General features: G+C 35.6%; 1 protein-coding gene across 1 annotated transcript; it reads left to right on the forward strand.

Moving 5' to 3' along the window:
• Positions 1-2205: 2205 nt before the first annotated feature.
• Positions 2206-12481, forward strand: LOC129804248 (DDB1- and CUL4-associated factor 8). Its single transcript, XM_055851387.1, has 5 exons — positions 2206-2460; positions 2582-3778; positions 7729-8046; positions 8115-8352; positions 11936-12481. The coding sequence occupies exons 1-5, from the start codon at positions 2327-2329 to the stop codon at positions 12194-12196; spliced, it is 2148 nt and encodes a 715-aa protein (XP_055707362.1). The 5' UTR covers positions 2206-2326; the 3' UTR covers positions 12197-12481.
• Positions 12482-12515: the final 34 nt, after the last annotated feature.

A 12515-nucleotide genomic window follows, 5' to 3' on the forward strand; every position in this document is an offset into this window, starting at 1 on the left:
TTTAAGTAGTCCAGCGTTATGTTCTAGGATTATTGTTTTCACGTATCTAGAGCCAATACATCTAAGTAACTTTGTGTCAAATTTGACTTATCTTGTAACAAGGATTCAAAAGTTATGATTAAATGAATTTAATTTTTTCCTAAACATGGCGATAGCCGGTTATTCCACCCTACTCGAAATGAATTTCAGTTTATGACTATAAATGAAAGTGATTCTATTATTTTGTCCCAGTAGAACATCACTTTTGACGTATTCTGAGTAAAAATACAGACTTTTTGCGGCCGGTACTGCACTTTTTCGACATAAGGCAATTACTTTAACATTTGTAAATTAATTTTTTTTAAACATACTAAAAAAAGAGATGGCAAAGCGTCCCAGCTTTGCGGAATGCTCGAACTCACGAGACAGAGCTCACGGTGAATTAGCTTTTTGCATAATCTTTTGGAATAAATGATCTACTATAGTGATCAAATTGATTCATAAATCACAAGAGCATTTGAAAATCAAAAAATCGGTTTTCAACCGATTCATTACCGATGCAGCCGGATTCTAATTTGCAATACTTTTCTAAAAAATCAAATTTTAAGCAAAAAGAAAAATGAGCTTTCCAAAGTGGTTGACTTTTGACCTTTAATAATTCAAAATGGCAAATTTTCCGGCCATAGGTATGTTTCGGCGAAATGCTCACCAGGACCAGCTCTAAAACATATCCAAAAATCATTGAAAAAGCTTGGGCCAATTTTGAGAAAAATCGAAAAAAACTTTACTTTTAGGAAATATCAATTATTAGGGATGTAAAATTATTCAAAAATCGGTACCTAACCGGTTCATCACCGATGAAGACCGATGCAGCCGGGTTCGACATTGCAGTACCTTTCCAAAAAATCCAAATTTAACCAAATCGGTTGAAAAATTAGCCTTCCAAATTGGTTGAACTTTGACCTTCAATAATTCAAAATGGCGAATTTTCCGGTCATATGTATGTTGGGCGAAACGTTCGCCTGGACTAGCTCTAAAACATATCCAAAAATTATTGAAAAAGCTTGGGCCAATTTTGAGAAAAATCGAAAAAAACTTTACTTTTCGGGAATATCAATTATTAGGGATATAAAATTATTCAAAAATCGGTACTTAACCGGTTCATTACCGGTGAAGACCGATGCAGCCGGGTTCGACATTGCAGTACCTTTCCAAATTTATTCAAATTTAACCAAATCGGTTGAAAAATGAGCCTTCCAAAGTTGACCTTTGACCTTCAATAATTCAAAATGGCGAATTTTCCGGTCATATGTATGTTGGGCGAAATATTTGCCTGGACCAGCTCTAAAACATATCCAAAAATCATTGAAAAAGCTTGGGCCAATTTTGAGAAAAATCGAAAAAAACTTTACTTTTCGGGAATATCAATTATTAGGGATATAAAATTATTCAAAAATCGGTACTTAACCGGTTGGAATTGGAAAAACCTCAATTTGACCTATTTTTGGGGGATAGGGAACGTACGAAAGGGGGAGGGGGGAAAAGTAAAGAGGTTGGGTACGAGATAATGTCATTTGAGGAAGGGTCATCGAAGACCGGAAGTCGATGTCTCTTACCGGTTAAGCTCCAGAACAGCGAGAAATTGAAAAAAAAGTCAATTATATAACTTCTCTCTCTTTGAGTTCGAGCAGTAAAAAAGTTATCAAAATTTAAAAAACTCGAATTTTAAGGAGTGATTCTATTTTATTGGCGGCCACTGTAGGTATTTTTAGACGTATATTATAGTATCATTGATTTATGTTTTTGTCTTAAAAACGTAGTTTTTTCATAGTCATTTTCACCTTCCTGAATATCGTAAGGTCAAGTTCATGAAGAATAAAATTATCATTTTATTAAAGAATCATTTTTATGGGTGAACGACCGAGGGTCGCAAGCGTCCTTATAATAAATTATTATTAATATTAATGAAAAACTACAAAACTAAATTAATTGTATAATTTTTTCAAAGTTTATTCAAGCAAAAAATAGATTGTTTTAATTCAAGTGGATGAATTTTGTAGAACTATATTGAAGGTAAATTTTCTAAATTTTTAAAAGAAATTCATTAAAAAATCAATGTGAAATTTATGCAACTTAAAAACAAATCGGAGTAACGGGGGTAACTTTTTTAATTTTCGCGGGATATCTCACAGCATCTAAGAAGATACGCAGCCAAAAGCTGTCAGTAGATACGACCATCTCTTTCTAGCAATCATATGTTTTGGTGCCTCTCGCTTCCACTGAGGCTTTTGGGTGAGATATTTCGTCGATTGACAGAATTGGAGTAAAAAGAAAACCGAGTGAAAAAATGGACGAGGAACAAAAGTCCGGAGAAAGTCCGTCTGGAACAGATGACATCCCAGACCTTCAGTCCGCCAAGAGGACACGATTCAGTGACACAGATGCCGACAAAGAGACTGGCCACGGTGCTGAGAATCAGAGGTAAGTGTGCCTGAGCCCCAAAAACTTCCAACCCCAAATTACGTCAAAGATTTGCGTCGTTTTGTCGCGTCACTGATGGCCAGGATTTTGTCATTGATCTGTTTTTCTTTCCTGGTTTTAGCACCTGTGCCATGTCCGATGGATTCAGTGGGATGCGGAGTCAGGTTGACAGTGGCAGTGAGGCCAATGACGTCGGAGAAGCCTCAACGTCTACGGCTTTATCCTCAGTGAGCTCCTCCTCAAAGATCACAGCTGTGGCAACGAGTGAAGATAGTGGTCGATGTGCCTCTGGCTCGGGCACCAGCACAGCCGCCAATGGCGGAGAAAGTCGCCCGGCCAAGTCACCGACTGTGGCCAAGACAAAGCACGCCAACAGGAATTATCGCTCATCGAAATTTCGCTCCTTCGTCGGTTCCTTCTGTTCCCCAACACCTTCGACATCTGACGATGACGATGAGGGCGCTACGACATTCAGACAGCGTCTCACTGAGCGCAAGGAACGTCGAGAACGCGATCCGAGTCCCCAGAGAGAATCCCGGGAATCACGAATGGAAGTAGATGAATTGAGCAGTGATCATGAGCAGAGATCTGTGGCAAATACTGCCTCGAGAAGCTCCTCATCGTCACCATCGCTCTTCACCTCGAGCCTCTTCCAACACTCCGATTCGGACAACAACGATGCCTACAGCTCCCAGTCATCCGTGCAGTCGCACGAATTCAATGCCGTAGGCAACAAGGCAGAGTTCCTCACATGGCAGAAGCCAGCTCACACTTGGTGCTCAGTCCCTGAGCTCATCTACCGCCAAATTGGGCTCACTGGCCGTGGTAGGCGCACTCTTGCCGGACGTTCAACTCACATGTTTGAACGTCGCTTCGGCGGCTCCCGACACGCCGTGGAGCGCCTGGAATTGATGGTGAAGCTCAATGAACACGAAGGCTGTGTCAACAGTCTCAATTTCAATCGGGCCGGAGACCTTCTTGTGTCCGGATCCGATGATCTGAAGATCATCCTGTGGAAGTGGGCCAGTCAGGAGAAGCACGATTTCAGCTTCGACAGTGGCCACACATCCAATGTTTTCCAGACAAAATTCATGGAACTCGGGAATGTGCACATCATCTCCAGCGCGAGAGATGGCACAGTGAGACATCACGAAGTGCCTCCGGGAAGCGATAAACCCATCAGCACATTGCTCATTAAGCACCTTGGACCCGTTCACAAGGTCGCCCTGCCTGCCACAGCACCCTTTGAAGTGCTCTCCGCCGGGGAGGATGGGAACGTCATTCGATGCGATTTGAGAGAGGGCAACAAACGTGAGAGGTGAGTGCATCCTCTTTTCCAGAATTTTTTCAATTACGAAGAATTTCTTTTGAATTCATTTCTTGTTGCCTGATTGCTGAAGGTGTTAATTTCTGAATATCAATTTTTTTCTGAATCGAATCTTGTTATTATCATAATTCTAGCGTGAAAGAACTCAGTCTAAATTAATTTTAGACCATTTTAAATTCATTTGAAGCATAGGGGAGGGTGGGGCAGTTTCACCCATGAAATGGAAAATAAATTTTGGGACCATTTTAGGACCAAATAAAACTTTGTATATTCTGTGAATTACAGTTGGTTTTAGGGTTAATAAAATTTCAAGATAAAATATGAGGCAATTTTTGAGAAAGATAACGTGGTTATAGGAAACTTGCGATATCAGAATTGATTAAAATTATACGAAGAATTTCTTTTGAATTAATTTGTGTTGCCTGATTGGTGAAGGTCTTAATTTCTGAATATCAATTTTTTCTGAATCGAATCTTGTGATTTATCATAATTCTAGCGTGATAGAACTCATTCGAAATTGATTTTAGACTATTTTGAATTAATTTGAAGCATATACTTAATCAATTTTTATCATTACCACACGAAATAAAAAGCAACTTCAAATGTTTCCAAAATTATGCGTTATGTTCAACATGAAGCTAATCAGTAAAGAAACATGCGATTCCAATTAATAAACAATAGCCAGTATTCGGCGAAGAAATTTAAGGTTAAAATAAACTATGCAAAGATTATAAAACTAATTAATAAATCAGTTTAGCTTATCGTAGGCGGGATTTTTATTTTATACGTATCAATCACGGATTGGTAAAAAAACAAAGATTGATGAGAAAAATCATTTTAGGACCAATTAATCCGGATACCTGAAGTGGAATTCTGTAACAGTATGACAATGTCATATGACAAATTTTCGTGGTAAACGCGAGAGTAGGACTACAATAAAGTCCAGTGAGAATCGAATAGCTATTGCAAGCAACTCTATGAAGCTCTTAGTAGGGTAAGTGTGCCAAATTCCGGCATAGTTGCATATAAGCACAGAAGTCCTAAGTTTGAAATGCAATAATTTCAATTCATATTGATATTTTTATTACTTCCTTTTCGAAAGGGATGTGTGGAACCTTGAAAACTAGTTTATCATCTTTGTTGTCTTTAAATCACTTCCTAAAATATTGAAAAATTAATAATAATATGGACATTGTTTTGGGTAGTATTCTGGTCACTTTGATTGAGTTAAATTCCGGCCACCTTTTTTCTGACCACATTTTGTGACGCAACGGATAGAAAATTTCAAAACGTCTAAGATCAAAACGTTTAAGATTTGTCATATGACATTCTCATACTGTTATAAAATTCCCCTATTGGAAATTCGATTATAAGAATAAGGGAAAAATCGAAGCTAGAGTGTTGCAAAACCTTAAAGTCTTCGTTCAAACGTTTTAGATAATACCCGATTTAAAATTGATTCATCTAAAATTATATAAAAATATCCACCTTGAGTCGAATTTATATTGTTAATTTTTTACGAATTTAGATCAATTCAGCTTTGTTAGAAATTTACTTAAAGACCTTTAAAATATGTCAGGTCTTGTTCAGAGGTGAACAAGGGCGTCAATTCAGAGATTCAGGTGATTACTGATTACACATTTATATTATATATAAACCTGTTTTCCAATTCAGACATCCCAGCGGATTACTGATTACTGATTTAGCTGATTTAAAGTCTCCAAAATCTCCTAAGCTGTTTTCGTATTCAGACATATCAGTGAAATCAACAAATTACTGATTAGTTGCTGATTTATTCTCGACCACCTCTCGCGGAGGCCGATAAACTGATTAAGATAATTTGACACTTGAAAATAAAAGTGAAGAAATGCTAATTGTGAATTATAGACATATGTTCTTAGTGATTTTCTTAAAAATTTTAAAAAAACATATTTTGTATTTTTTAGTGGGCTTTATTTTCCCTGATGAACAATTTTATTTCCATTAAACCTACAGATTTTTATGAAATGTTAAGTGCTGAATTTCCATCAGAAAAGACGACACGACGGCACTAAGACCAATAGGGGGAAGTGGGACACCTTTGAATTGGGGTACTTTTGAAATATGGCTTTTTTCACATATTTTAAGTGAAACTAGACTTTACTATGCTATCATTAAGGATCGATAAACCAATTATGAAGCTAAATTGCATTATATAATCCTGAATTTATTTTCAAAATAGGAGAAAAAAGGGTTCAAGGCTTTGTAAAGTGCTCGAACTCCTGACTTAGATGCTATAGCTCAAAAGTATTTTTTGGATCATTTAGAGTTTACCGGTTTTCAACCGATTTGATCTGATTCATAAATCATTCAAAATATCGCACAGAATAATTATAAGAGTAAAATTGATTTTTGGACAAAAATTACTTATCGGCTCATAACCGGTTCAAAACCGATTTGAACCGATTTATAAATCACTTAAAACATTGACCAAATTACCTTATAGGAGTAATATAATTGAATTTTGAACAAAAATAAGTTATTGGAATCGGTTCAAGCTTACCAAGAATTCCAAGACCTTTCCAATAAGCCCAAACATGACACTATTCTTTTAATCTTTGACTTTGAAAAACCGTTATTAAGAATGATTCAATGAGTTAAGCCAGATAGCTAAGCCTTAGGTTTGAAGCATGTATAAGCCTCCATCTCCAACCGTTTGGGCTCTGTGCGTAGCAACAGCAGGACGGACGGACGGAAATCATCTGGAACGTGAAAATTTGTTGAGAAAAATGGTTCTCAGGGGATGGAAGGTGGAAAATTTAGGGTGGTGAAAGAATCGAGGGATTATATATAGGTACTGCTCTCGTTGTGGAGTTCGGAGCAGTAAAACGAGTAAAACCAATATTCCGAGAAACATTAATTAATTACCGATACTTTACCGTTTTATTACCGATTGAGAGGATTGAGATCTATGCAGCCATGTTAAAAGTTCCAAGACTTTAAATGAATCTAATCTTGACCAAGTCCGTTGACGAATGATTAACTGTGATGAATTAAATTGGCCTTAAACCGGCTTTTCAATCAGTTTCGTGACAAAAAGTCTTGTAAGAAAAGTATTATTTGAAAGAGTTGTAAAAATATCGCTTTCGTACTATTATGGACGGTCGGACCCGATTTAAGGTGGGTCGTTTTCGGAATCAAGGATACTTAAACTACCTACCCTCCTAAATAACTAAATAATCCTATCCAAAAACCTTGTCTGAAACTGTCCATGTCCACATATCCATTATATAGGGGAGGATATCAAATACCCAAAGACGATATGCCATAACGTTTGCCTTCTAGACCGGTAACTTAAATAATCAAATAAAAAGTAAACTGAGAAGCATAAATCAATTACCGGTACTTTACCGTTTTATTACCGATTGAGACTTATTCAGCCGTTTTGGAAATTTCAAGATCATTTAAATAAATGTAATCTTAAACAAGTCGGTTCAAAAAAAGCTCTTTAGGACTTTGAATCGGTCTAACCTGGTTTTTCAAATCAGTTATGAGACAAAAAGTCTTGAAAGAAGATTATTCTTAAAAAGTATATCTGAGGTATTTCGTTTCGTATTAGTACGGATGATCAGACTGGTTTTAGGCTAGCCTGCGAGTTACCCCTTCAGAAGGGATATCGTAGAGAGGTATAGGAATGTGAATCAGTTCAAGTTGTATCCTCGTAGGGAGTAGATCATAGGGAGGCCCTCTGAGGGCTCTGAAGAAACCTCAGTCGGACAAGATGCTCATCCATGCGATTGTCTTGAGGACTTTCGCCTTACAGATTATCTGAACGATTTAACAATTCCATTATAACATTTTCGAAATAATTCAATGAATTCGAAATAATGAACTTCAAAGACTTCCTATTTTCAATTTTCGTAATTTGTATAAACTCTACTGTTTATCGCGTAACTTTTCAGGATCGTTACTATAAAGGTCCACAATAGGCGCGTTCCACTCTACAGCATTTCCTCGCATCCGATCGATCAGGAATTCTGTGTTTCCGGACGCGATCAGTTTGTTCGGGTGTACGACAGACGCAATGTGAAGAATGCCCTGAAGATCTTGAGCCCTGAACATTTGGCTAATAAGAAACCCTTCACCATCTACATCACTTGCGCTGTGTACAATTGGGTGGGTACAGAAATCCTTGCGTCCTACAGTGACGAAGATGTCTACTTGTTCGACAACAAATACCAAACTCCTGGTTCATATCTGCACAAATACCAGGGACACGAGTATGTATCCACTTTAATGTTTAGCTTTGAAGGCCTACATGATGCCCTGTTTTTGTTTGGGTTTGCAGCAATAGCTCCACGATCAAAGGAGTCAATTTCTTCGGGCCACGCTCGGAATTTGTGATGAGTGGCAGTGACTGTGGCAATTGTTTCTTCTGGGATAAAAACACAGAGACCATTGTCCAGTGGATGCCAGGAGATGAGGCTGGAGTGGTTAATGTTCTTGAACCACATCCCACTTTTCCCATTCTCGCCACTTCGGGATTGGATCATGATGTTAAGATTTGGATGCCGTCGAATGAAAATGTAAGTACAATTTTTTCAATGTCCTATAACTTTCTCGTTTTCAGATGCTTAGTCAAAATTTCTAAATTTTTATAAATTAGGAGGTTTACTTTGAAATTCCTTTTTTTTGTGATGGTAATGTACAAAAGATTAGTTCCAAGTTTTTTCTGAAATAATCAACCTTCAAATTGTGTTTTTTTTTAAGAACAAGTAATTGAAAGATCTGGGAATTCCCGACAAATCTGAATCGGTTGCAATCGGGTATTAACCACAAAGAATAGAGACAATGAGTTTGAGTCTTCAGAAAAGACTCCTCACCATGAGTTGACCTTTTTTTTTAAAAAAAAATTATGATCTTTCCTTCCTCTGTAAAACATCTTTTTCGGATAACTTAAGAAACCGTCGTATACGAAAATACAGTTGAATGATATCTAAAAGCGGTTTTACAAGTTCAAATGTAAAAAAAACTGAAAAATGTATTCCTAAGCCAGTTTTAGCAAGTTTGGATTTGTTCCCTTTTGAAGCCCTTTCAAGTCTAAGTTGGGGCGAAACGGTTATGAATCGGTTATGACAAGATTTAAATTATGCCTAAATGTTTTAAATCACGCCCGGAGTTTCGATCATTTATTTGTTATTTGTAAAAGATAAAGTTTTTACCGATTTATTACCGATTCAAACTCGATTCAACCAGGTTTTATATCTCATAACCTTTCCAAAAAAAAAAAAAAACAATTTATACCAAAAGAGTTGAGTAATATGTCCTCCGAAGTGGATAATATTGACCTTCAAAAACTCAAAATAGCGATTTTTTAAAGTCATATTTATGTATGGTCGAAATGTGGAGAAGCAAGTTTCCAAAAAATATCCAATGGTAAGAGAAATCGTAGGGGCCGTTTTCGAAATAAACTAAACCAGTGCCGGCCAAAATCCTGAAGGCCAAAATCCGAAAGCCAAAGTCTCCAACTCCAAAATCTCGAAAGCCAATGTCCCGAAAGTTAACATCCCGAAAGCCATAAACCTAAAAGACAAAATTCCATGAGCCATAATACCGAGAAGCTAAAATCCCGAAATCTAAAGTGTCATAAATACTTCCACGCTTATTGGAGACAAAAGTGAATTTTCTGTATCTTGGGAAATTGTTCTACACACTATCATCCGTATAATTTCATTCCGTTCAGGATTTGGATCATTCGAGTTTTGAATGCCAAAATCATGAAAGCCAAAATCCCGAAAGCTAAAATATTTGAATGATCAAAATCCGGAAAGGGATGAAATTATTCAGATGATAATGTGCACAGTAAAAAATAAGGACCACTACAATAGTAGGTAATTTTTGACATCTCTATTATAGTATAGTATATTATAGTAGTGGTAATTTTGGGAAAAGTGTAATTTTTAAAACGTGTAATCTTCAGCGTGGATTTTTTGCGTGTAATTTCCAGCGTGTAATGTTTTTCGCGTGTAATTTGCAGAATGTAATTTTCAAATATGTGTAAAAAGGTGTGTGTAAAATTAAAAAAAAAGTGTAATTTCTAGCGTGTTCAGTTTCATCACTGGATTTTTCACAATTACTCTTATAAAATCTTGAAAATATATACTAGCAGGAGTTATTTCATTTTTTTCTTGAGGGATTTGGTCTTTTTCGCAAAATTAAAGGCTATAAAACTCAAAAAACCAAAGAAAATACTCACCGAGATGGATGCTTCCAGCAGTTGTCAAACTATAATGGCGATTTTACACGTTTTTGATTACACGCACCAAATTTTACACGATGCAGAATATTGACCACTTTTTAAGTGACAGTGTTCCACACAGAAAAAAAATTAACACTATTATAGTGTGTATTCTTTCACATCACTATTATAGTGTTAAATTTGGAAAAAGTGTTTAATTTAAAATTGTTTAATTTAAAGTTGTTGAATTTCAAGATGTTGAAATTGGAATTGTTGAATTTAAAAACTGATGAATTTTTATGTGTAAATTCAAAAATTGTTGAATTCTGGTTATTGTTGAATTTTCTTTTCATTTCGAAGATTTTGATTTTTTGCCTTTTTAGACATTTTTATTGGTTTTTCCTGTACTCCGGATCCCCCTAATGCGAAATGATTACATCTGATGCTCGGATCTTCACGATATACTTATTATGCATATAAATATTTGATGTTATATATGACTTTTGTCCATTTAAAAACATCTCGACTGAAGTATAAGTCTTAATTGGAAATTCAACAATTTTTACACAACTTTTGTTTAAAAATTCAACAAATTTGGTTGAAATACACCAGGCTTCACACTATAATAGTGTTAAAAATTATGATCAAACTATAATAGTGTTAATTTTTGATCATGTGACAAAAAATACATTAAAGTTGTGTATTTTTTTACACTATAATAATGTGAAAAACTATAATTAACTATAATAGTGGTAATTTTTAGAATTTGTCAAACAGTTTTAAATCACGAAACATTATTGAAAAATTTTAATGATTATAACAGTGAGAAATTTTACACAGATTGCAATTAAATAACCAATTTATCTGATTTCACACTATTATAGTGTTAAAATTTTACACATTTTCAAATTAAACAATATTATTGAAAATTTTTCAACTATAATAGTGGTAATTTTCAATTACGTGACAATAAATTACCAAAATGTTGTGCATTTTTTTTAAACATTTTTAAATTAAACAACTAAAATGGTCGATTTTGCACCATTATAGTAGAAAAATTTTACACATTTTTTTACTGTGCATTTAAAAAGTGGCAAAAATTACATGTTTGAATTACACGCTGAAAATTTTTACACAAATTATTTTTTTACACAAAAATTACCATTTTAATAGTGGTAAAAGTCAAAATTTACAATTGTTTTTTAGTGGTAATTTGTAAATTACACGTTATTTTTTAACACGTTTTTTTACTGTGTGCAGAATAATTTCCAAAAACACAAAATTTACCTTTGCCTTCATCAAGCGCGGAATGCAATCGTGGGAGTATTTATGATACTTTTAAGATGAATTTTGGTTTTTAGGATTTTGGCTTTCGGGTTTTTGGCTTTCGAGATTTTGGTTTTCCGGGATTTTGGCTTCACGATATTTCGGCTTTCAGGATTGTGTTTCGGGACTTTGGCTCTTCGGGATTCCAGCTTTCGGGATTTTGGCTATCAGATTTTGGTTTTTAACGATTATGGCCCATTCGAAATTTTGACTTTTCAGGATTTTGACCCATCCGGAACTTTGTTTTTAAGATTTTGAACAGTAACTAAACTAAATTCGATAATGTTATTTAGGGTGGGCGGTTCACCGAAAACCGAAAGTTGGTATCTCTTACGGTTTAAGCTCTAGATCGGTAAGAAAAATTGTATAAAAGCGGAAAATAATTCCGCTCTCTCCTTCTCACAGTTCTAATAGTCAAAATGAGATCAAATTATTATTCACCGGTTCTCCTTGATAATTTAATCACCTTATTTTGTTTTTCAATCTAATCTTGTATGAAAGAAAAGGGAAATATTCCCTCAAATCTATCAAACTTTGTAATAGGCTTTTATTATAGACACAAGCTCTCCTATTACCGATTGAAAAATCTGTAATTTATGTTAAAGGAACCAAATCTCGAGGGATTGAAAAAGTGCGTCCAGCGCAATCTCACATGTCGCAATGTGGTTGGTGAGGACATTTTTGACGATCGCATGATCACCTTTTTTGTGAGGCAGTGCCTAAGGAATCGCCGTGAACGTGATCCAAATTACTGTCCCAACGTCACTGAGCTCGTTTCATCATCTGACAGTGATGACGATGTCGACAACATGGGCAATGACATGGATCCGGACAACTTGCGTTCTCTTCCATGTGCACCATCCTAGGATATGATGCTGGCTCAGCACGCTCAGCACACACTTCAGTGATCTATCTTACAATACACTTTCTAAAGATTACCCTAAAAACTTTGTGAGTCGTCCCTTCAAGTGTCTACTGTTTATCCTGATTTTTCTTTCCCCAAATATTATCCTTTGCTAATCTCCACCATCTCCCCCTAAAAAATCATATTAATATTGAAAATTAGATATAGGACTCAAGTGATTCCTACAGATGTTTATATATGAAATCACACAACTGTGGGGATATTAAATCGATTTATTCACGGGGTAGCAACGAATCTTGTTTATTCAATTTTCTTTTCGA

Source organism: Phlebotomus papatasi, chromosome 2 (assembly GCF_024763615.1).
Source record: "Phlebotomus papatasi isolate M1 chromosome 2, Ppap_2.1, whole genome shotgun sequence".
Taxonomy (NCBI): domain Eukaryota; kingdom Metazoa; phylum Arthropoda; class Insecta; order Diptera; family Psychodidae; genus Phlebotomus; species Phlebotomus papatasi.